Consider the following 26,491-nt stretch of genomic DNA (forward strand, 5'->3'; position numbering starts at 1 on the left):
CCATAGGAGCTGTGACCTCCTCAGCCCAGCAAAGTTCAGATCAGGCAGCCAGAAGTCTGCGCAAATCACGCAAATCACGCATGTCTGCTCCTGGCTGCCTGAACATGAAGAGTGTCTGTCAGGCTGACCTTTGTTCAGCCTGACAGACACTTTTCATGAGGGGTAATAGGTGGGGGGGGGCAAAGGACGGGCTGCACCTAGTTTGTTAGTATCCCTAGGATATGCTGTGGTAGCTTAGTGTTGCTAGGGTGAAAAGGTATGTGATAGGTTTATGTTTAAGGTGTATTAGGCTGCTGACTATAGGATACACTTCAGATCTGGTGAGGCTGTAACCCTTGGTTGCTGTTGATATCCCACCGGGATAGTGCAGTACAATGCAGTGTGATTGATTAGTGCACCTAGGCTGTAGCACAGTGCAGTGAGTTGGTGCACCTAGGGTGCTATGCAGTGTGATTGATTAGTGTACCTAGGCTGTAGCACAGTGCAGTGAGTTGGTGCACCTAGGGTGCTATGGAGTGTGATTGATTAGTGTACCTAGGCTGTAGCACAGCACAGTGCAGTGAGTTGGTGTACCTAGGGTGCAATGCAGTGCGATTGATTAGTGTACCTAGGCTGTAGCACAGTGTGGTGAGTTGGTGCACCTAGAGTACAATGCAGTGTGATTGATTAGTGTTCCTAAGCTGTAGCACAGTGTGGCGAGTTAGTGCACCTAGATTTAGTGTACTTAGGCTGTATCACAGTGCGGTGAGTTGGTGCACCTAAGGTGCTATGCAGTGTGATTGGTTAGTGTACCTAGGCTGTATCACACTGCGGTGAGTTGGTGCACCTAGGGTGCTATGCAGTGCAATTGGTTAGTGTACCTAGGCTGTAGCACAGTTCAGTGAGTTGGTGCACCTAAGGTGCTATGCAGTGCGATTGATTAGTGTACCTAGGCTGTAGCACAGTGCAGTGAGTTGGTGCTTATGTGGTAAGTTGGTGCACCTAGAGTGCAGTGCAGTGCAGTGTAATTGATTAGTGTACCTAGGCTGTATCGCAGTGTGGTGAGTTGGTGCACCTAAGGTGTAGTGCAGTGTTATTGATTAGTGTACCCAGGCTGTACCACACTGCAGTGAGTTGGTGCACCTAGAGTGCTATGCATGTGATTGGTTAGTGTACCTAGGCTGTATCGTAGTGCAGTGAGTTGGTGCACCTAAGGTGCTATGCATTGACTGGTTAGTGTACCTAGGCTGTATCACAGTGCGGTGAGTTGGTGTACCTAGGCTGTAGCACAGTGCGGTGAGTTGGTGCACCTAAGGTGCTATGCAGTGTGATTGGTTAGTGCACCTAGATTTAGTGTACTTAGGCTGTATCACAGTGCAGTGAGTTGGTGCACCTAAGGTGCTATGCAGTGTGATTGGTTAGTGTGCCTAGGCTGCATCACACTGCGGTGAGTTGGTGCACCTTGGGTGCTATGCAGTGTGATTGGTTAGTGCACCTAGGCTGCATCACAATGCGGTGAGTTGGTGCACCTAGGGTGCTATGCAGTGTCATTGATTAGTGTACCTAGGCTGTAGCACAGTGCGGTGAGTTGGTGCACCTAAGGTGCTATGCAGTGTGATTGGTTAGTGTACCTAGGCTGTAGCACAGTGCAGTGAGTTGGTGCTTATGTGGTAAGTTGGTGCACCTAGAGTGCAGTGCAGTGTGATTTATTAGTGTACCTATGCTTTATCACAGTGCAGTGAGTTGGTGCACCTAAGGTGCTATGCAGTGTGATTGGTTAGTGTACCTAGGCTGTAGCACAGTGGAGTGAGTTGGTGCTTATGTGGTAAGTTAGTGCACCTAGAGTGCAGTGCAGTGTGATTGGTTAGTGTACCTAGGCTGTAGCACAGTGGAGTGAGTTGGTGCTTATGTGGTAAGTTAGTGCACCTAGAGTGCAGTGCAGTGTGATTGGTTAGTGTACCTAGGCTGTAGCACAGTTCGGTGAGTTGGTGCACCTAAGGTGCTATGCAGTGCGATTGATTAGTGTACGTAGGCTGTAGCACAGTGCAGTGAGTTGGTGCACGTAGAGTGCAGTGCAGTGTGATTGATTAGTGTACGTAGGCTGTAGCACAGTGCAGTGAGTTGGTGCTTATGTGGTAAGTTAGTGCACCCAAGGTGCAGTGCAGTGTGATTGATTAGTGTACCTAGGCTGTATCGCAGTGCGGTGAGTTGGTGCACCTAAGGTGCAGTGCAGTGTGATTGATTAGTGTACCGAGGCTGTAGCACAGTATGGTGGGTTGGTGCACCTAGGGTGCAATGCAGTGCGATTGGTTAGTGTACCTAGGCTGTATTCCAGTGAGGTGAGTTGGTGCACCTAAGGTGCTATGCAGTGATTGATTAGTGTACCTAGGCTGTATCGCAGTGCAGTGAGTTGGTGCACCTAAGGTGCAGTGCAGTGTGATTGGTTAGTGTACCTAGGCTGTATCGCAGTGAGGTGAGTTGGTGCACCTAAGGTGCTATGCAGTGATTGATTAGTGTACCTAGGCTGTATCGCAGTGCAGTGAGCTGGTGCACCTAAGGTGCAGTGCAGTGTGATTGGTTAGTGTACCTAGGCTGGATCGCAGTGAGGTGAGTTGGTGCACCTAAGGTGCTATGCAGTGATTGATTAGTGTGCCCAGGCTGTAGTGCAGTGAGTTGGTGCACCTAGGGTGCATATGTGGTGAGTTAGTGCACCTAGGGTGCTATGCAGTGTAATTGATTAGTGTACGTAGGCTGTAGCACAGTGCAGTGAGTTGGTGCACCTAGGGTGCATATGTGGTGAGTTGGTGCACCTAGGATGCTATGCACTGTAATTGATTAGTGTGCCCAGGCTGTAATGCAGTGAGTTGGTGCACCTAGGGTGCATATGTGGTGAGTTGGCGCACATGTGGTGAGTTGGTGCACCCAGGATGCTATGCAGTGTAATTGATTAGTGTACCCAGGCTGTAGTGCAGTGAGTTGGTGCACCTAGGGTGCAGTGCAGTGTGATTGATTAGTGTACTCAGGCTGTAGTGTAGTGAGTTGGTGCACCTAGGGTGCTATGCAGTGTGACTGATTAGTGTCATAGGTTGTAGCACGACGTGGTCAGTTTGTGTCCCTAGCTGATGGTTGTAGCATTAAGCGCTAAAGTGCTCTTCAGTGAAAACCAGTCTGAAGCACTGACTGGCATCCATTGACATTGATTCTGTTCTGTTCACGTGCTTTCCACTGACAGCAACAAGAGGCGCTGTATGCAGTGAGACCTGAGTCCACAGGTGAAATCTGTCCTTCGCCTGTGACCCGAGAACAAACTAAAACCATTCCTCGTCCCTGGAGGAAACCAAACAAGTAAAAACACTGTCCTGAGGTCCCTGCAGCAGCAAAGCGTGCATCTACTCTGTCAGTACACCACAGTAACATCAGCAGGGGGATAACTCTGTCCTGTCATTGTAGAACGAGAAACCATGAAAGCACTGCTTGAAGGAAGGCCCCTGCAGACCAGGGTCCACCCTGAGGGCACAGCTGTATATGTGAAGAACATGGGGAAATGGGATCCTCCAACACATAACCTCTACTGGGTAAATAATGTAAGAGCAGATCTAGAGCAACACACCGTGGCATCAAACCTGCAGGAAGACACGAGCACATCACATGTAGAGTCTTATTCCTCGTGGCCAGGTCTAAGGCCACAGCCTTCTAGGATAGCCTGCTGGATCTTCTCTTATGCACAAGCTCCAGTAGCCCCTGCCTGCTCTGCAGGGCCCTGCTTGCAATTCCTCCTTCAGATTGTCCCACTTCAGCAGTCCTTTCCGTCCTGTGTGGATCCGTCTGGGTAAACCAAATCCCACTGCTGTGGATGTCAACCATCCTGCCTGTCAGCTTTTCAACACTTCCTACCTTCCGCCATTTTTCTTCTTTAGTTAGTCTTGGGCGCCTGGTGTGTAAGCCTGTGGGCGAAGCGCTATGAATACACATAAAAATATCCTAAGTGAAGAGAGGATGTGGGAACTCAATCATCCACCGTAACTGTAATGTTGAATAGACATTCCTTCCATAAATTAAGTTACTAATGTATCATATCATTAAAAAATTCCCATGAATGTCTATCTCATTCCACGTTGTCTGTTACTCTCACAGCAGTGGACGCGCACCATGCACTCCGCGCGCTAACTGCGTCATCAGTCCTTTTCCTTTGTCATGCAAAGATGTCTGCCCTCAGAACATTGGAGTGGTGACCCGCTTTCTTGAATTGAATCCGGTAATATCCATCTCTTCTGATCTTTGCTTTTGGTTACCCTATTAGCAGTGGGGAAAGGCTCCTCTGTTCTTTAATTCCTCCTAGGCAAGGCCTCTTAACCTGAAGACTGTGAGATGCAGTGACTCATCTTTCAGACCGCTAGGACGCTTTCTGTGGTTGCTCATGTCAACCTTTGAAGCACATTGTTCTCTTTGGAGAGGGTTGTAAGTTTTCAATTCTTTCCCTCTGGCCATTTCTACGCCATTCTTCTGTATTTCTTTAGCTTGACCTGCTTAGATTGGGTCTGGCCTCCGAGACGGATTGCCTTTTGAGATGTTATCCGGGACCACATCTGTATGACTCAACAGCAGGTTCAGCCTTTGACTTCGTATCTCTCAACCGAACAGCGAATCTCTTCATCAGCGATTCTTTGAAGGGTTAATTGTTGAAAGATGAAAGCTGTGCACTCCACCAGAATGGTAACCTCTGGATTCTCAAGCCCTGGTTAGACACAGCTGAAGTAAAATGACTTTTGAGGTATCAGTTGCTCTCTCACATAGTCTCAGCAGTCTGCATTTAGAAAACCTGCTAGTTATCTCTGGCTTGCAGCAGTTCTAAAGAAAGGCGTGAGCTTTTAAGATTCTGCTCTGCAATGGTCACTTGAGGGAAAATTCTGAGGAAAGGTCAATTGCATACAATATTGGGGTGTCCTATAGCCCTTCGATTTCAGAGGACATGATTTGTTTGTATCAATGACAAGGGTTTTTTTTGTAAATTTGAAAGGCAATAATGACCTCCTTTCTCATCTGCATCTGCGGCTGACCTTGTTATTCTAGATTTGATAACTACTATAAACCAAAAGATTTGAGAATAAATATAGAGAAAACTAATATATTGGTAATAGTTTAAAAAAAGCCAGACATTTACTTGGTCCGTAGGAAAAATGATTATAGAAGAATCCCTCTCCTATAAGCACCTTGTTCAGTAAAAAAGAATTACACTAGAAAATGCACGTGGGACACCTTAAAAACACAACTCTCTGTGGGAGCGGTAAAGAAATTTGAAAGGGGCTTTGGTGGCCCCTCAAAAATGCCAGTGTTCGCTGCATATAAAGTTATGGTCTCTCCACGAATCCTACATGGTGTAGAGATCCTGGGCCTGGGTTTGAGACAAGACTGGGAGAAAATAGAGGGTTACTGTCTTAAAACCGTAGTAGGTCTTCCTCTGTGTGCCGTAGTTCAAGCAATTCGAGAAGCCGGGATGAACTCTTCTTCTGCTTGCACACTACTCACCCAGGTGTCACGCTGGATACGGAAACTCAGTAGGGGGTGCTGGCTTTGTTGATGCCCAAAATGATTTCCGATGACAACCCCAAAGCCATATAGCACCTTCTCCAGCACACGGACATCAGTTTCCTTTTTTATGTGCCTTTAACGCGGATTAGAGCTCGCACTCTCCTGAGAGTCACAAATTTTCCCTAATACAAAACAATCTAAATTTTGCATTTCCTACCTAGCGACTCCATAGAAATCGCTAATTAGAAAACTCAAAATGCTATGTACAGAGATACCGATTTCCTAATAGCGAATCCTACAAAGTAGGAGGAGCTGTTAAGAAATCACAAATAAGAAATCCCATTGCATTTGTGCCAATGGGCCGGTTTTGCATTTCCCAAATAGCGATATCCTATTAGGAGATCGCTGAAATGCAAAACCAACGATGGCAATGGGCAAAAGGTCCCCACTTGGTGCACCCCAAAAATAGTAGTGCACATGTAGAGCACACATGTGCCCAAGGGGTATGAATTTAAAAAAAAAAACATTTGGGATGTTTTTTTTAAACTGCTTATGCTTACCTTCGATTTCAAGTCGATGGGAATGGAATTTCCTAAATGGCCAAATCACATTACGAAGTGCTTTGTACATCAGAATAGGAATTGCAAATAGATCATCCTATTTTTGATTTCCTACTCTGGGATCGCAAATTGCGATTTCTGCAGGGTAGAGATCGCAATTTGTGATTTCCTAAAGGCCTCTGTACATCAAAAAAGTCAGTTTTGCATTTCTTAACAGCCCAAAATACTGATTCGGACTGTTGAGAAATGCAAAAGGGCTTTATGAACCTGGCCCTATCTCTCCACCCAAGCGTTTGAGCTTTAAGCCCTGTAGGGACTGCAAGGGCCAGAGGTCCATCAAGGACCCCCATGCTATTTGCTTATGGTGCTTGGGCTCCGACCATGATTCTCAGCATGAACCCAAAGGACATCCAGGAGAGAGAGAGGTAAAGCTCTTCATGGCCAGCATTTGTGACGAGAGGAAACATAATAGTCTTTCTGGGCCCCACTCAAGGTCTCCTTTCCCATCCTAATCCAGAAGGAAGAAACATAAGAAGCACTATAAGCACTTTATGAAAGGTAAGTTTACTAGGCTGCCCCGGACTCCCACAGGATCTTCTTCTTTGGAGCCGAAGTTAATCCTTTTGGAGCCTGACAAACCTAGTCTGGACAGGTCTGTGCCTGTTTTGGAGCCGGACCCGATCTCTGACTTTGTCTTACTGGCCCTGGCACCTGTTGAGTCGACTCCATCAGCGCTGGCCCCCTCCTTCTGGATCCTTCAGTGTTGGTACCTTCCTTAATGAATGCCCCTGTGCCTTCATCAACTCTGTAAGATTTCCCACGTCCAAGCACTGATCATGCAGCCTTCCTGAACGCCATGTTCAATATCTTGCCAGGATCCAACTAGGCCCGATGTTCTTGCCCGTGATACTGTACGGCATCAGTCGTATTGATAGCGACTCTGGCCTTCATTACCGGTGACCACTACTTGTTGCCTCTGCACAGAAGCTGCTGACACAACCTCCACCGGGGCCTCAAACAGAGCTGAAAATAGCATCATCATATCCTCATCCACCTGCAGACCCTCTCCAACACAGATCCCAAAGTGAGACTCAAAGGTTTACAGGGAGAGGTTATACCAGTTATTTGCTTCTGACCCTCTGCCTTCATATGAAAAATAAATAACAGAGAACCCCTATGAAATGTTTGGGTTGTCCTCTGTAGGTGACCTAGATGCTTCTCCAGAAGTGCAGATGGAATTCCCTTTGGGCCCTCTATTCTGGAAGTTCTGTCACATTATTCAGTTATAAAAAAAGAAAAAAAGCAGGTCTCGCAGTTGACCTCAAGACAAACATCAAAACTGAGGTTCTTCCCCCAGCTCATCCAGCCTCAGAATCATTATTGCCGTTCTACAAGGATTTGCTGGATCCCATCCTGGTGACTTGGGAAAAGCCATCCTTCCTCCATCGGCAAGCAGACTAGTGGCCAGATGTTACCTCTCACCATCATCGGAGAGCATTGTCATTCAAGCATTCTGCTCCTCAGGCCAGTTGCAAAGAACGTTTTCGGCAGATAGAGAATCCTAGGGAAAGAAGGTGTCACTCCCAGCAGTATGGTCTTGAGATCCCTGAACGGCAACTGTCTGTTGGCATGCCACGTCCGTGCCTTGCTGGGAATGGAACAGACAGTTGTTCTGCATGTTCCAAAGACCCTGCAAGACGACTTTCAGGAGGTCCTTAACTGGATACAGCTGTGTAGCCTGTTGCATGGACATTCCGGTGTCCATCAGATGGCATGCCTGGGTCAGCTTTCTCACTGGACGTTAAGAATTTAATGGATCTTCCATTTGATGGCACCAAGTTATTCTGAACGGCTTAAAGCCAGTAAGGCCATGGCTCACTTATTAGGACTCCAACAAACCCAGGCTGAACAAGACTACCAGCAACATCACAATTTTCATGGCTTTGCCAAAGGGTTATTCTTTCTATGACAGTCCTATCAACCTCAAGGACACCCACCACAAAACCTGCTGGTCCACCAGTACAAGGGCATAGGCAGAGGTCGAGGTCATGGATCCCTCCAGTAACTTGTCCTGGGAGGCCATTAATTGACCCAGTGGGTCCTTCAAATTTCAGAAAGACATTAGGCTCTTCCATTCCTTCAGGTTTCACGCTCTTTCCCTCCTCCATCTTCCAGCCCTCTGCTAGACCACTTGGTCATCCTACAAAAGGAAGAGGCTGCATTCCTATTAAAAGTGAAGTTAGTGCCAGAACAGAAAAACGGCCTAGGATGTTATGCATGTTACTTTCAGCTATCCAAGCAGGCCAGAGGTCTGCATCCGATCAGGACTTGCATTTCTTCTTCAAAAAGGAAAAGATCTAGATGCTAACCCTGGCTCAAGTTCTACTGGTGTTGGAAGTTGGAGACTGGATAGTGCCCCATGACCTGCAGACATGTATTTTCACTGCCCCTATGCTGTCATTGCACTGGAAGTACTTATGGTTTTTGGTGGGTTCTATGCACTACCAGTTTGCGGTACTTTACTTTGACTTAACATCGCACCTCATGTCTTCACAAAGGTGATGGCAGTGGTTGTGGCCCATCTCAGGAAGTCGGGCATCCCATTTTTCCATACTTGAGTGCCTAATCAGATCCACTACCCCAGAGGTGGTTTTGTGACCATCTGCAGTCAACAGTGTCTTTGCTGCATATCCTGGAGTTTTCCATCAGTGATCTCAAATCTCTTCTGTGGTCCTACCAGCGACTCCAACTTATAGGGTTGGTACTGGATTCCACCTTCTCCTTTGACCTCAGAGAATCGCTTCCATCCAGGAAATGGCCCCATCCTTTTGTCAAGGAGCAACTGTCCCAGTCCTGAGAATTCTGTGATTCCTACTTCTGCTGGCTTCCTGCATTCTCCTAGTCACACATGCAGGGTGGCACATGAGGGCCCTGTAGTGGTTCCTTCACAGGCAGTGGCTCCAGTATGGGAAGACCTGCCAGATTCTATTGTAATCTCCCCCAGCGCTACGTCAGAAGTGTCTTGGTGGAGGAGGAAGGCAAACCTAAGCTGCAGGATGGTCTTCACTCACCCTTCAAATGTGACTATGGGAATGACTGATGCGTCCAACCTAGGGTGGGGAGCCCATCTGAAGAAGTCTCAAGTCTCCAGAAGAGGACGTGTTTTACATCAAGCTACTGGAACTGTGGGTGAGTCAGCTGGCCCTCAAGGCCTTCCTCCCCTCCATTTGGTTGGTTTGTTAAAATCTTTACAAACAACGCAACAGCGATGTTTATGAATAAACAAGGAGAGTAAGGCTTCGCCTCCTTTACCTGGAAGCGTTAAAATTGTGGTCTTAGGCGCACCTCCAAGGAATCTGGCTCACCACCAATCGTCTGGAAAGGTCACTAAATGTCAGAGCCTGAGACAGCATTGTCTTACCGATCACGAGTGGAGTCTTTAACCAGATGTAGTCTAGGACATCTTCGCCCAGTGGGCACTCCTCATGTGGACTTCTTCACCTCTTCAGTGCCTAATGCCAGCAGTTCTGCCCCCTCCAGTATCCCTTAAGGGTAGCCTTGGAGGACATTATGCACTTCTCCCCATGTCTCCCCCTTCACCTTTCATTCAGGACCGACCTTCTCTCCCCGTCGGGGTGTTGGCAATGGGTCTATAGTTGGCAGTGATTTGCACCTTGTCCAAGTAGGGACCCTCACCCTAGTCGGGGTAAGGGTGCCACATAACTAAAATAACCCCTGCTCACCCCCTTGGTAGCTTGGCTCAAGCAGTCAGACTTATCTCCGAAGCAATGTGTAGAGTATTTGTACACATACACAGTAACACAGTGAAGACACCACAAAAGTACTCCACACCAGTTTAGACAAATAGCCAATATTTATCTAAATCAAACAAGGCCAAAATGACAAACATCCAACATACACAAGCAAAGATATGAATTTTCAAAGATTAAACTTCAGTATAGTGCTTAGAAACACAATAGATCCAACTGGGGCTATCACAGCATCTTGACGATGTCGATCCCAACTGTCCAACACCACTCGCGAGGGAGTGCAGGCGGGTCTTGGAGTCGCCCGGACCCCAGGTACAGTACCTTTGAAAATGATGAAACAAAGACGTTGCACAGAGATGGGGAGATGAGGCATTGCAGAAGCCGGTATGGTGTTAACTCCTTACTGCTACCAGGGAGGTGAGGCATTGGTTCCTTACTGCTAGGCAGGGGAGGTGATGTGTTGATTTCTTATGATTGCAGGGGATGTGATGCAGCATCGGTGGCGAGGCGTTGGTTCCTTACAATCCAGCAGGGTCGATGAATCCAGTAGGTCAAGACGCAATGCGTTGACTTCACTGTGTCACAATCAGGCCACGGCACCACAGATGCTGCAGTGGAGTCGGGTGTCCTGAACATAAGCGACACGGCACTCAGGACTCTCACTATGGTGGGACTTCAGAGGCGCTGCAGCGGCGTTGGTTGCAGTTGTTGCACTCAGCGGGGACCATGGCTCCTGTGTAGGCACAGGTGCAGAGTCGGACAGTGCACCAGTTCCAAAATCGCTCTGGAGTCGATGTACTAGGTTTCTTTTTGGAGTCACCAGAACTCACTCCCGAGGGGCACAGGTGCTGGATTTTGCACCCCTTGGGGAGTTAGGACACTCACACAAGAGAGCCCAGGTGCTGGCAGATGAAGTCTTTGATGTCCCTGAGACTTCTAACAGGAAGCAAGCTCAGTCCAAGACCTTGGAGAACCTTTAGAAGCTAGATGTAGAAAGCAAAGTCCAGTCCTTTCAATCCCAGACCACAAGCAGCAGGCCAGCACAGCAAAGCAACAGACAGAGTGGCAGTCCCTCCTACAGTATTTAGCTCTTCTTCCTTGCAGAATGTCCTCAGTCCAGAAGGATTCTAAAGTTGTGGTCCACAGGTGGAATACGTATACTTATTTCTGCCTTTGAGGTAGACAAACTTCAAAGGAAAGTCTTTGTAGTGCACAAGACTCTGCCTTTCCTGCCCTAGAGTGACAAACAGCCCAACTGCCATCCTGACCCAGACGTGTATTCTAGCAGTCAGGCAGAGGCACAGAATTGTTAAGCCAGAAAATGCCTACTTTCTAAAATTGGGATTTTCAAACTTAAAATCTAAAAATCAACTTCACCAAAAGATGTATTTTTAAATTGTGAGTTCAGATACTTCAAACTCCATATCTCTATCTGCTCCCGATGGGAAACACCGCCTAAAAGATATTTCAAGGCACTCTCCATGTTACCCGATGGGAGAAGTAGGCCTTACAATAGTGAAAAACGAATTTAGCAGTATTTCAGGACATGTAAAACACATAGTACATGTCCTACCTTTTAAATACACTGTACCCTGGGGCTGCCTTGGACTTACCTTAGGGGTGACTTACATGTAGTAAAAGGAAAGGTTTGGGCCTGTCAAGTGGGGGCACTTGCAAGGTTGAACTTGCAGTTACAACTGCACACACAGACACTGCAGTGGCAGGTCTGAGACATTTTTACAGGGCTATTAATGTGGGTGGCACTATCCGTGCTGCAGGGCCAATAGTAGCATTTGATTTACAGGCCCTGGGCACACATGGTGCACTATACTAGGGACTTACTAGTAAGTCAAAAATGGCAATCACAGATAAACCAATTACCTATATATTTTATACAGGGAGCACTTTTACTTTAGCACTGGTCGGAAGTGGTAAAGTGTCCAGAGTCCTAAAGCCAACAAAAAAAGATCAGAAAAAATACGAGGAAGAAGGCAAAACGTTTGGGGATTACCCTGCTAAAAAAGGACCATTTCCAACCCAGGGATATTGGTTTTCCATCCTAATCTCCAAGGCCTCCACCTATATGCTTGGAGATTTGTTGGGGCCATCAGATTTCCTTTCATCTGTTACCGCAGGTGGTAGGCATCATCTTATTGGCATGTAGCCCCCCACCAAATCTGTTTACTCAGGCAGATGGAGTGACTTTGTTGCATGTTGTGCAGACAACAATATGGACCTCTGGCAATTTCTGGGGCTCTTTTAATCACAGATGGGTACACTTCCATTATTTGTGTGCATATAAAGGCCCTCAACCATATTGGACTGCACGCTCACATGAGGAGCTACAACTGTTCCCTTTTTCACAATTACTTCAGCCAAGGAACACTGGTACCAGCAGTTGCCCATCTAATGTGAGTGACACTTTGTAGGCTGCTGTTCTGTCGCTATTGTCTGTGTTTGAGTGTGTGTGTGTGTACCAGACTTATGTTTATACTTAAAGATTTTCTGGTGAAGTGGCACGACCACACCCTTTGGTTGTGCAGCGCTATGTTAGAGCAGATGGAATAAAGGTTCTTAAGAGTCCTTTATAAAAGTTACAAGATGTTTAACTTTGAAGGTCACTACCGTCTAACCATGGTAAAACATGGTTAAGTGTGCAGTTATGAAACTGTGAGTAGGGTTTGAGATGCATATGGAATTAATAAACCAACTTATTGACAAAAGGGATGTTCTCAAACTGAGGTTGGGTCATTACTGGACTCTAAATTTGTACCTTGGATGGAAAGGAATCCCAAAAGGCTATTGTAAATTGATGATTGTCATCTTACCTAAATAATTTCTCAGAAAACATATTTGGAGAGAATTGTAAATGAGAAGGTAATTTGTAGATCAACCAAATAGTTCTAAAATGTACTTCGATGTGAGACAAAGGATATCCATGTTTTCTACAGAGTTCTAGAGGCCATTAATAACAGCAAATATTTTAATAAGCATCCTCTAGTGGCACAACAGAGAATCTTGCAGAGGATAGTTAGCTCTTTTCTAATTGTATGACATTGAAATACTGTATTTAAATTGATGGATAAGTTTAAGATGTACAGGCCAAAGGCTAATCATGTACTTTTAAGAAATTTGTGAAACATGGATTATTGAAAGATGAGGGCTTACTAGAAGTATGGTATGTATCATTTTAGTGGATAGAATGTGATATTGTGAGAATTGATTTGAATTTTTAAAGTTATTTAATGGCCTGCCGCCGCCTGTGTGTGCTCTGGAGCAGGTTGTAACTTTTGTGTGTGTGGTGGCTGCCACTCATGAACTTTACAAATGAGTGAACTCTAGCACTGCATGATAACAGAATGTCCTCCGCATGTGTAGATAATAACCACTAGTATTGTTGAAAAGTTAGAATCTTTTAAGGGGGCAAGGAAGAATTGTTTGAGTTTCCGGGAGTAGGAATTCAGCTACTCTGGCCCAGCTGCACCTTCCAGCGTTGTAAGATGTTAGTAAAGTTAAGCGAGGGTAAGCAGGTGTTTCAGGAAGAAGCAAGAGTGGACAGGTAGAAGAATGTACAACTTTGAGTTTCTAATCACTGTCATGTGCCTTGAAGATATGTAGGAAGGTGATGTGAGGAGGATTACTGCTTCTTTTTTTCCAGGAAACAGGAACTTCTCATTGGGTGCTGGTGCTATATGAAGTCCTTTAAAGTGTGTCTGTCCTTCTATTTGGTATCATAATCCACATAGTGAACAAGAAATGAGAAGTTGCACACTAATCAATGTGCGGTTGTCTTGTAGGTGGGAAGTGTTAATCCAGATGAAAACTTCCGTTACTTGTTGAAGCAGAAGAATGTCAACTTCAGTGAAGGTGAGTCATGAGCCATTCTGGTGAAATTTAGGTAACAATAAATGTGACCACCAACAGCCTGGGGTGATGTAATAAACTTCTCCCCCAGAGTACATTACTTTAAAAATGCAAAGGCTTACAGTGATATGTTAATATTAAAAAAAGAGAATAGTTAAAGGTTTCAAACGCAACTTCAACTCACTTTCTCTTTTCCAAATATTGTCCCAAGAAGGGAGTTGCAAGTGGTACACACCGTGGTGGACAGCCGCAAGGAGCTCTGAAGGCATATACTTTGGTATGCCACGCGTTTGTGTGGAGGTAGTCCTTGCAAGTTGCTTGACTTAGGATTTTAGGGTCAACTCACTACATTCAAACTCATTGTGACAGTTTATTTTAAAGTGTAACATATACAACTAGTTGTATTTTTGATAAAATGAGCAAAAAAGGAAGCTTTATCTGAAGCATGAGCTGTTTCACTTGGAAGTAGATTTAGTTGTAGTAGCATCAGCAGTAGTTGAGCCACTGCTAATAATAGTAGTGAGATAGGGTGAGTTTGTAGCATCGGAAGTACCACTGAACTGCTAGTACACCACATTCTAGTAGTACTTGCATTAGGTTGAGTACTGGTTGTCACAGTATGTGCTTTAAGCTATTAGTGGAAAAACTAATATTAGTGATGTCAGTAGTATTAATAACAGTGGAGGTAATAATAGCTGCAGTTTCAGTGGTCGTGTTAGTAGTACCATTAATAATTGCCATACTGCTACTACTAGTAGTAGTTATAGTAGTAGTAGTTACAGATGTATACTGCTATCTGAGCAATATTAGCTTTAGTAGCAGTATTTTTTGCATTACTACTAGTATTAAAAAAGCAGCAGTAGGACTAATACTACTAGAAGTTGACGCAGTATGCCTGGTACTTTTAATAATAGCACTGTGTAAAGAGAAAGGAGCACTTGTTGTTCAAGTATATGTATTAGCAGTAAAGCTGATTGTCACAACTAATGACAGTGCTCGCAGTAATAGTGACAGGAACCTTTTTGATGCAAAAAAAACATTTTTGATCTTTATATTGAATGAAATAATGCTTTATTTGAAAAAGTAGATAAATATTAAATTTTAGATAAGAGTAAATTAACTTGCTTACTGTGTTCAGTAATATATGAAATGAGAGATAATAAGAAATAATAGATTTGGTTTTGAGAAGAGGTAATCATAGGAGACATGGAGCTGTGAAGATTTGCTGTGGTGGGAGCTGCTTGCGTCAAGCTGCAATGGTCTTTGAATAGCGCTTTGTGGCGGTCTGGAAAGAAAGCGGTTACCAGCCCATATATGGTCTCTGGCATGTGACGTGGCTTGCAAAGGATCTTTATTTCAAATCTTGCACTTTGCTTTGTGTGAATGGGGTCTGACAGGTCAAAAAGTATATTGAGGAAGGCAGAAATTCAGTACTCATGTGTCCCTGGTCATTCAGAGCAGATGCATATGTATTCCCCCCACTCTACTCAAATGAACTTGGCCTGAAGGGTGTAAGGACTGTACATTGAAAATGCTTTATTTAGCAGTTCTGTTGCTTTCTAATACTTCTACTGGGTAATCCCACCTACAGTCCTTTCTCACTTTTGTTTGATTTAAGCTGTTTAATACTGAATCCCTGTCAGGTATATCATTTCCTATTCAGTCTTAACCAATCTTTGTACATATTTCTTGCAATCTGTCCTTACTCACTCACACAAGTGCGCTGGGGTTACCAAGAAGGTTACCTCCCGGATATGCATACTGGCAAGAGTGACACACAGGACTCCTGTCCAACTTTCTGCCACTGCCTCTCCTACCCCGAAGTCTGAAGTGAGGGCTGATATGATTCAAAATTCTATTGTGCCTTTGAGAAGTGTGGAAGCGTGATGTGAGCTGGGAAGACCCGACGTTCATGAAAGAGTTACTCCTTGGATTGGTGAGGAGGACCACTTGGGAGATGGGAGACTTGATGGTCGGTGTTGTTTGAGTTTGTGATGTCTGCTATGGACGTGTGTTCAGGGAAGTCTCAGATGACATCTATATTGTATCCAGGATGGCAGTATATGAAGTGTATCATGGTAAACTAAGGACCTGCAGGGTAAAGTGATATGTGACGGAGGTGCATGGTCTTAGTGGCTACTGTTTGTTATGTGGTGACTTCATGTTGGGATAAGGCTTGATCGAGGATTGTAGGATGGAGTGGGGTGATAGAAAATATACAGTGTCCTACCTTGTGGAGCAAATGCAGAGGTTTGCCCGATTGCCTTAAACGCTTCTAACTTCTTTTCGCCCTTTACTACATTTTGGGCTTAGCTGTAACACTTGAGCGGGGATGCCCTAAATGCATTTTAAAGTCACATGATATGGTTCGTGTGTGTTCAGAAGCCAATAAGGGTAGCCAATTTTAAGAAACATGGTGTATGAATAAGCTAACTTTGCGTATTGTAAAAGACTGATACAGATTTAATCTTCTGGAGTTTCTAGAGGGACTCCTACTTCCATCGCTTTCAACAAATCAGACCCAGTTGCTCAGAGTAAACCCAGGAGGCAACCACATGCTTTTTCACTCCCCACCTCAAATGCATTCGAGCGCTTGGTTCCAATGGTCCTTTTCTGTTCACAGTTTGGTCTCTATTGGCACCATTCTCTAGTTCAGCCAAGGGGAAGTCCACAATAGCAATCACTCTGATTTTTCATTGGACATTGGATGATCTGGTTAATCTAATGATAGATCATAATAATGATGGTGCCTGGTTTTATCCTTGGTGTCAGTGGATATGCTGCTATGTAGTCTTTTTCAAAACAGTACCAGAGTCAAAGCCACTTTGCCGGGCTCCAACATTTTTGCCCGTCTACTGGGAACCCACTCCTAGTTTTTTAATGTGAATGCTTTAAGTTTGACACAGAGTCTCCGTGAGCTCATAGTCTGTATTATCTAGCCTAAAAGAATCCCAAAGCTAGCAAGCTTTAGGCTATTTCTGATGGGCAGTCCTTACCTTTCTTTGAAATGAAAGGGTGATTTGTAAATTCCGGTCTTTCTTTTCACTTTAAAGTTTATCTGATCTTCACATGAATCATGAGGCTTATTTTCATACCTTCTTGCATGACTTGCACTATTCGATTCTTTCAGTAGGTTGTTACCCATATTGACCCGAACCTGAAGAAGCAGTCTCTATTTCTTTCAGGATTATATCTTCTATATAAGAGTCTATCTAGCATATTTCTCCAGACAGGGAATTCCTATTCATTCTTGTAGTGCCATTATTTGATCAGAGGCTTTTACATTCCTTGTCCTCGAATAAGCCACTTCTTCAAGTCGAGCACTGAGTTAACATTTAACAAGTGTTCTAAGATGATAGCGTGTCCTTGGCAAGGGATCTTACTCGCCACCATGCAGCCTATAGATGCGTCAAGAGTATTTCATGATGCCTATGGAACCTGACAGATCTAATAATATTAGCCCATGACCCAACTGATCGCTTAAGCCACATGAAAAGCATTTAAGGCCGCTACTACGAGGAAGATTTCAGGTGGAGAGAAGAGTGATCTCTGTAGTTGCTAAAGGGGTGAAGGAACAGGAGCCCCAAGCAGGAGAGCTTAAGATAATGGGAAGTAAATAGGATCTACCTTGATCATTGTCCTGAGCTGGCTTGGCAAGCAAGGAGTAAGGCGAGACCTCATTTGAATCTAAATGGGCTGAAAATGTCTCCTTCGAATTAATCCCCGCAGTAATGTCTGATTTGTCCCTTCTGCCTCCATTTCTTAACTCAGTTAGTCCTCTATCCCTTCAGCTCTGAATCTGCATGATTGGGACATCCTGTTTGAGAGGGCCAAGAAGGTGGCAGGGTATGGGTATGACAGTACGTGAAGCAGGAGGTCACCCAAGACTTAAGAACCTAGGAGGGGCGTATCGACTCAGAATTAGATGTTGCTCCAAAGAGTAGCTTCCTTTATTTTCAGGAGACAACCCTCAAGCAGGAAGTGGCTGCCTTTGCCGCCAATATGTAGCTAGAAAGGTCTGACATTTGTAAGTGTATATCTTATAGAGCAAGCATCTGCGCTTTTAATTTAACACGTGAGCGAAGAAACAGCACTGAAGGCAAAGGGTTGAAGGAGAACAACGGGAGGAGGGTTTTACGACCTTAATTTGAAAGAAATTACAACTTCTAATGAGAAAATCGTTAAGCATGAGAAAGGTGGACCATGATTTGAATAGGGAATTTAAGTGCTTGGTGCCTAACTGCGCTTACCAGCTCTCGGCATGTACCAGGAATGAGTGAGAATAGGATAAAAGAAATGTCAGCATAAAAGGGTTCAGGTACTTCGTGGCAGCGCTGTAGGAAAGTCCCCCCCTTTTTCTGGCATGATTACCCCCCACTTTGTGTCTGTCAGTGTGCTTAGACCGTTTTTCACTGGGATGCTACTGACCAGGACCCCAGTTATTGTGCTCTCCCCTCTAAATTTGGTTGTCTTGGTACTTTTTACACCCCACAATTGGCATACTGGTGTACCCCTGTAAGTCCCTAGTATATGATACTTGGGTCCCCAGGGCATTTGTCACCCGGGGTCCCCCGTGGGCTGCAGCATGTATTGTACCACCCATGGGAGCCCATGCAAACTGTGTCTGCAGGCCTGCCATTGCAGCCTGCGTGAAAAGATGCATGCACCCTTTCACTCCAGGTCACTATAAGCCCCTCCCCCCTCCCCCATGGTAGGCCCTTTCAGCCCAAAGGGCAGGGTGCAGGTCCCTGTGTTTGTGGGCACCCCTACATTACCTGAGATGCCCTTGTAAACTCCAGCCTCAATTTCCTGGACACTGTAAGTGTGGGGAAGACGTTTTAGCTATGTACTGGCCATTGGTCAGTACCTGTGGTCCAGCTACATAATGGTAACTGAACCTGGGCATGTTTGGTATCAAAAATGTCGGAATCAGACCTCAATACTGATTCCAGTATTTGTGGCATGATCCCATGACCTTGAGGGGTTCCCTATAGGAGCCCCTAGTTCTGCTCCTACCAGTCTTCCAGGGACTGCGGGCAACCCACGCTGCTGCAGCACCTCCGACACAATTCTGCCCTCCTGGTCAAGCAGGGGACAGCAGAACAAAGGATTACCTGTAGGAGAGGGGTGCAACCTCATCTCCTTTGGAAATAGGAGTTACTTAACTGGGGAGCAGTAGCCTCCCCACCCCACCGGTCTGCTTTCAAGGGGACATTTGGTGCCCTCCTTGTATAATTTGGTTTCCATCAGTCGAGGGAACACTGGTACCCTGCTCTGGCACTAAACACACAAAGGACTCCCCTGTCCAGCTACACCTAAAGGGTGGTGCCCAGAGTCTTCCATGTGGCCACTTGGTTCTCCCATCTTGAAACCAAGATGGGCAGAGGCCTCTGGGAGCATATGACTGGGTAGGCCAGATATCTGACATCAGAGACCCCTCCTTATAGGTGGTCACTCCAGAGAGTAACCAAACACCCTTTTTTCGTTATTTAGGGCTTCTCTTGAGGGTGGGTGGATCCCGTCCCCAGATTCGTCGTGCAAGATTCCATCAGGACTCTTCTGCAAAGACCTCTTCTGCTCCTGGCCTCCGGAATGGCTACTGGGCTATACAGGAACCTAACGAGACTGCAGCGCCTGGGAAGACTTCTCCTTGCAACATTGTTTCTGTGCCTCCTGTTGGCAATCTGTGACATTTCCACGGCTATGCATACTCTGGGTCGGCAAGACTTCAGCTGCAGCAAGAAGGAATCTCCCTTGGAGTGAAGAACTCACTCCCCTGCATCCGCAGGCACCTAGGGCAACAACGTCCGGCTTCTGTCCTCCGAATCTGCGAAGATTCTCCAACACAGGTGTTTGGTTCTGAGGGATCCCCTGGGTCCTCTCTGCCTTCTTTCCAATGAGGGAGATAGTGAGACCTTGCCTCTTCCATCTATCAGTCAGGACTTGTAAAGCGCAGCTAATCATCCATAGCGTCTCAAGGCGCTGAATGAAGGCGTTGCTCAGTCGAAAAGCCAGGTCTTGAGGTCCTTCCTGAACTGCTTCAGTGATGCGGTCTGCCTGAGCTTGAGGGGGAAGTGTGTTCCATGTTCAGGCTGCTGCTCCTGTTGTACTTCTCCGTATCTTGGGGACAGCTGCAAGGGCGAGCTGGGAGGAACAGAGATGTCTGTTCGGTACGTAGAAGGTGAGGCGGTGGTTGAGGTATGCTAGTCCTATGTTGTGCAGTGCCTTGAAGGTGTGGATCAGGAGTTTGTATGTGATGCGCTTGTTGACTGGGAGCCAGTGTAGGTCTCTGAGGTGGGAGGAGATTCGACTGTGTCGGGGGATGTCCAGGATGAGTCTGGCTGCTGCATTCTGGACTCGTTGTAGTCTTGATTGAAGTTTCTTGGTAATGCCAGCCCATAGTGCCTTACCATAGTCCAGTTTGCTGGTGCTGAGTGCGTGGGTGACTGTCTTCCTCGTATCCGGGGGAGGGGTGGGGGTTGGAGAATCCATTTGAAGATCTTCCACAGCAGACGGAGGGTGTGGAAGCTTGATGAGGAGTTGGCGCTATCTTTGCGGGTCATCAATAGAGTGGAGTCCAGGATGATGCCCAGGTTGCGTGTATGGTCCGGGGGTGGGGACGTTTCCCAGTGCAGTGGGCCACTAGGAGTCGTTCCAGGCAGAAGTGGTGGAGCCGATTACGAGGATCTCTGTCTTGTCCGAGTTGAGCTTGGGTCAGCTGGCCTCCATCCAGGCGCGGCAACTGCTCTCATCCCATTCTGGAAGTTCCTCTTGGCTTGCCCAGAGTCCTCGGATAGGGAGATGATCAGTTGGGTGTCGTCAGCGTAGGAGTCTATATTTAGCTCATGTTGTCTGGTGATCTTGGCAAGTACATTTTTATCTGATAGAGACTTCTTTTTGCAGATTCCCTACCTTAGAATTTCCCCCAGAAGTCAGACTGGATCCGCAGATTTTTCTTCAAGCAGTACCCTTGCACTCCGTCAGGTGGTGTCGGTCAACTATGAGTCCGTTGTTGGCGTTGTGGTCGACGTGATGACGTCGGAGTCATAGATAGGTGCCGCCTCGGCGCAGTGATGTCAGTTCTTTTCTTTCAGCTCCACGTTCTGATTTGGAGCTACCCTAGTCGGTTTTTGACCAAATTTCTGGTGACTTTTGGTGCGTCGAGGATGTCCCTGAAGACCGGTTTCAAACCATGTGAGGACTGTTACCGCATAATATCAGTGACGAATCTACACCAGGTCTGTTTGTGGTGCTTGGAGCGCGACCGTGACCCGAAGTCGTGCTCCGAGTGCCGGGCCATGCACCTGAAGGCTTTGAGGGAGCGGTCTCTAAAGCTCATAGCGGCCTGGCGCTCGACTCCACATCGTTCTCGGTCTCGCTCGAGAGGAAGGTCTCGAGACCGCTCGCGGATTCACCACAGCTTGTCAAACTCCAAGTCTTCAGGTCACTCGGATAAGAAAAAGAAGTTGAAGAAGGCTAGGCATTCTTTGACTTCACCCCATCACTCGGCTGATGGGACGAGGGATGAAGTTCCAGGCCTCCATCCATGGAACCTACTTCTGGGTCCACTCCGCACCTCCCCAAGTTTCCAGGAGCCAGAGCAAACCCTGCCCAATTAAAAGAGTTTTATGAGGCCATGTGTCTCATATTTGGGTATTCCGACCCCCCTGCAGCGCCTTCGGTGCCTGGGGGTTCGGCTGGGGGCCCTTCGGGTTCCGCACCAGCAGCTTTGGCCTTGGCCTCCGAGAGCCCCTCCGGATGGTACGACTGGCGTCGGCACGATCATGACCTTCCCTGGCGCCGGCTAAGTCCTCGACGCTCCTGACGTCGATTAGACCTACGATCGGCGTCAAACCAATCCTGATCCTAGACGATCCGGAGCCAGAATGGCGCCGGCCAACGCCGCTTCTGACTTCGCTAGGGCCCCAGGTCGGATTCAGACCCTTTTCCTATGGGTATGAATACAAAGAAGGATTGGAGGGGTCGCTGGACCCTTATGAATACCAGCTGGATGACCCTAACATGGACTGGGCACAAGAAGTGGGCAAGGCCAGTGGTCTGGATACTTCTCCAGATGCTCGTATTCTTTCTCCTCCTACTGTGGCTATGGCATAGGAGCCTCCTACTCAATGGTGGTCAGTAAGGTGGCTGAGGTACTTGGTCCAGACCCAGCACAGGGGTGCCTGTGAACAGGACAATCGCCCACCACCATCAGCCCGTCCCGACTGACCCTAAATTCTTGTCACAACACCCCACGACTGAAAGCCTTGTCAATCAGGCTTCCTCTTTTTCCGGCACATTCCCTTCCGCTCCCCCAGATCAGGTATCAAAGAGACTGGACAACTTGGAGAGAAGCTATTTTCTTCCTCCAGTCTGGCATTGCCGTCAGTGATCACCACATGCCTTTTGGGCCGCTATACCCATTCACTGTTGGATACGGTCTTGCAGGTCTTACCGCAGATCCCGGAGGAGGTCCGGACTATCATCTCTCAAGCTGTTGCTGATGGGAGAGAGGCGGCGAAGTTCACTATTTGGTGTGAGCTGGAAACAACCGACTCTCTGGGTAGATCGGTTGTGTCGATAGTGGCCTTGAGGCGCCACACCTGGTTGAGGACATCTAGTTTTCAGGGGATGTCCAACAAACCCTTATGGACACGCCCTTTGATGGCACCTGTCTCTTCTGAGACAATGCGGACTTGGTGCATGAGAGGTTCAAGGAGTCCCGGGCTACGGCTCGGTCCCTTGGCCTTTCGGCTGCCCCTTGCCCCCAACATTCTGCTTTTCGCCCCTGTTGTGGCCACAAAAAGGGCTCCCAGTTGCATCCCTTTCCCAGCCACCGTGCCTCCCACGCTACTCAGACCCTGCGTAGCTGGGGAAGCGGAATCCCACAGGCTCGTTGGACAGGGATCCAGAGGTCTGCCCAGTCCACCTTCCTCCCTTCTGCAGACCTTCCTAGTTCGTTCCCCCATCTCGGACTAGTTGGAGGCAGGATTTGCCATCACAACGGACAGGTGGGCTTTGCATATGGGCTAAAGGGACTACTCCCTCCCCTTCGAGACTGCCCATCCAGCCATGCCTCCATTCTTTGGTCGCTTACCGGAGGATCATCTGGCACTTCTCCGTGAGGAAGTCTTGGTTCTCTTGGCCAAGGGAGCCATAGAGAGGGTCCCAGCGACAGAAGTAGGTTGTGGTTGTTATTCCTGCTACTTTCTGGTGCCCAAAAAGGACAAGAGCCTATTGCCTATCCTAGACCTTTGGGCCCTCATTCTCTTCCTCAAGAAGTTCAAAATGCTCACTCTGGCTCAGGTCCTGTCTGCCTTCGACCCATGAGACTGGATGGTAGCATTGGACTTGCTGGACACATACTTCCATATACCCTTCCTGCCTGCCCACAGACGTTACTTGTGATTCGTGGTAGGTCACAAGCACTTTCAGTTTACTGTGCTCCCCTTCGGCCTTACCAGCAACCCCTCGGGTGTTCATGAAAGTTATAGCGGTGGTTGCAGCTCATCTGCGCAGATTAGTGGTTTCAGTCTTCCCCTACTTCGGCGACTGGTTTTGAAGGCGAACACGCCCCAGAGAGTCAGCTCCCACCTTCAAACTACGGTGAACCTTCTGCACATGCTGGGGTTCACTATAAACATGCCGAACTCATACCTAAATCCCTCTCCAAGGTTGCTCCCCTTTATCGGAGCTGTTCTGGACACAGTGCTGTTTCGGGCCTATCCTCCCTAAAAGCGAGTCCAGGATATTCAGGCTATATTCCAATGTTTCAGCCTCTAGCATGGGTTTCAGTGAAAATGACTCTGAGGCTTCTGAGCCTAATGGCCTCCTGCATTCTACTGGTGACACATGCCAGATGGCAAATGCGGGCTCTGCAGTGGGACTTGAAGTTCCAGTGGGCACAGCATCAGGGGAATCTCTCCGATATGGTCCAGATCTCAGAGGGTACTGCAAAAGACCTGCAGTGGTGGCTTTTGAATCAGGATTACGTCAGCGGCGAATCCCTCTCCCTTCCCCCACCAGATCTGACAGTAGTGACAGACGCGTTGCTCCTGGGATGGGGTGGCCACATGGGAGAGGCAGAGATCAGAGGTGTCTGGTCTCCGGTGGAGTCTGGACTCCACATTAGTCTTCTGGAGCTCTAGGCGATCAGGCTTGCATTTAAAGCATTCCTCCCCTCTCTCAAAGGGAAAGTGGTGCAGATTTTAACGGACAACACTTCCGCCATGTGGTACTGCAACGAGCAGGGCGTAGTAGGGTCCTGGACCCTTTGTCAGGAGGCTCTGCTCCTCTGAACGTGGCTGGCACTTCAGGGCATTACCTGGTGGTTCAGCATCTGGCGAGCTCTCTGAACACCAGAGCAGACAAAATCAGCCGCGGATGTGTAGTCGATCACGAATGGCGACTCCATGCGGAGGTGGCGCAAGGTCTCTTTCAGCAGTGGGGAGACCCTTGGTTAGATCTGCTCACCTCCGCAGAGAACACACAATGTCAGTTGTTTTGCACGTTGGAGTTCCCAAGGTGGCTTTTTCTCACAACGCTTTTCGTCTTGAGTGGAACTCAGCCTCCTGTACGCCTTTCCGCAAATATCACTTTTGTCCAGAGTTCTGAAGAAGATCAAGAAAAACCAGGCCCAAGTAATCCTTGTGGCTCCGTACTGGTCACTGAAAGTATGGTATCCAGAGCTATTGAGCATTTCCACAGATCCTCCAGTAAGACTGCCTCTTCAGGAGGATTTTCTGTCACAGTAACAGGGGACGGTCCTCCAACCTAACCTGTCCAATCTTCACCTTCATGCGTGGAGATGTAGCAGCGGCAGTTGACAGCTTTTGACCTTCTGCCTGAAGTCTGTAACGTTATCTTGGCAGCCAGGCGTCCCTCCACCAAAACGGTATTTGCCTATCGTTGGCATAAATTTGTGGCATGGTGTTCCAACAAGTCTGTCGATCGCCTTTCTGCAAATCTCTCTGAGGTTCTTTTGTTCATCCTTTCCTTAGCCCAGGAGGGCGCTCCTGAGGGCACCCTTAAAGGTTATTTATCGGCTATCTCAGCCTTTCTTAAATTGCCAGACCAACCTTCCCTTTTTAAGTCTCCTATTGTTGGAAGATTCCCTAAGGGGCTCACCCATTAGTTTCCTCCCACTCCATTTATCATGGCCTAGTGGGATCTCAGTCTTGTCTTCATTTACTTAATGTATGCCCCTTTTGAGCCGTTACACAATTGTCCTTTGTGGCTCCTTAGGCTCAAAACTGCATTTCTTGTTGCAATCACCTCTGCTCGCAGAGTGAGTGAGCTTCAGGCTCCTTCTTCAAAACCCCCATTTTTGTCTGTTCACCCTGACAAAGTGGTGCTACATACGAGGGCCTCCTCCCTTCCCAAAGTAGTTAAACCGTTTCATGTAGGCCAATCCATTATTTTGCCTACTTTTTACGCACCTCCACATCCTTCTCATGAAGAGGAGAGACTTCACCGTCTGGATCCAAAAAGAGCATTCGGGTTCTATCTCAATCTTACCAAAGATTTCCAGGTGGACGATCAACTCTTTGTTGGATATGTGGGTGCGAAAAAAGGGAAGGTGATGCAAAAGCATACCATCTCATCTCATGATGGGTAGTACTTGAAGCAACCCCCTGAGCGCTTTGCACGCATTCCACCAGAGCAAATTATTTTTAGGCCATTTCTGTCCCCCTTGAGGGCAGATATGCCTATTTTTCTTAGGCCAATCTGCCCCCAAGGGGGACAGAAACCACTAGACACGAGGGATTTCTTTTTGTCAATTTCACGCAAGGGGAGTGACCCCTTAGGCAAGGGTTGCCCCCCCCCCCAGAGGGAAAAATTTTTTTAGGCCATTTCTGCCCCCATTAAGCCAATCTGCCCCCAAGGGGGGGCAGAAACCACCAGAGATTATTTTTTTGCGCCTATTTCACGCAAGGGGAGCGACCCCTTTAGGCAAGGGTCGCTCCCCTGGGGGGGCAAAATAATTTTAGGCCATTTATGCCCCCCTCGGGCAGATCGGCCTATTTCTATTAGGCCGATCTACCACAGGGGGAGCAGGAACAACTTAGGCACCAGGGAAGGGTATGTATGTGTGTGTTTTGTTTGTGGGGCAGCCCCTTGAGCAAGGGTCGCTTCCCTGTGGGCACATTACTGTTGGCCATATCTGTCCTATTTTTGGAAGGCCCATCTGCCCCCAATGGGGGCAGAAAGCCCACCAGAGACGGGGAAGATTTTGTTTTTCAAAAAAGAGGGTAGGGGTATGGCCATACCCCCATCCCAAATAAATGGGGCCAAAGTTGTTCTGCCCACCGGCGGGCAGATGGGGCAGTTACCCCTGATCCACTCCCCGGGGGGGCCTAAAGCCTACTGGATGCCACGGAATTTTAAAAAACTATATATAGTGGGGTGTTGGCTACCAACTAGTATGGGAATGGTTATGCCCCCACCCCAACTGAAGGGGGTAACAGTCTTTCACCTCTCCCCACGCACACTAAAACATCCCACGGCAAGCAAGAGGACATTTGATTATTTTGGGTTTTGGTTTTACATTTGGGCAATGAGAGCTTGGCTAACTCTCAAAATCGTCCCACTTGGAACAGTGAGGGCTGCACTTTTTGGACTTTGTGAAGCTGCCATGTAGAAAAATCCACAAGACCTAGACACATCTGAAAACTAAACATCTGGGTGAGTCCAGGGTGGTGTGCTTCACATGCACCCTGCACCATTTTCTTACCCACAATGCCCTGCAAACCTCCAACTTTGCTGGAAATCACACATTTTTCCCACATT

At 47.3% G+C, this 26,491-nt stretch overlaps 1 protein-coding gene across 1 annotated transcript in view; it reads left to right on the forward strand.

The window, feature by feature from the left end:
* The window catches only part of XRCC5 (X-ray repair cross complementing 5), a 490,394-nt gene that overhangs the window by 367,738 nt on the left and 96,165 nt on the right, over positions 1–26,491 (forward strand). The window contains exon 16 of the mRNA XM_069227051.1: positions 13,636–13,705. Coding sequence (XP_069083152.1) covers positions 13,636–13,705 — 70 coding nt within the window. The remainder of the gene's footprint in view (positions 1–13,635; positions 13,706–26,491) is intronic.

The sequence above is a fragment of the Pleurodeles waltl genome, chromosome 3_2 (genome assembly GCF_031143425.1).
Source record: "Pleurodeles waltl isolate 20211129_DDA chromosome 3_2, aPleWal1.hap1.20221129, whole genome shotgun sequence".
Lineage (NCBI taxonomy): Eukaryota > Metazoa > Chordata > Amphibia > Caudata > Salamandridae > Pleurodeles > Pleurodeles waltl.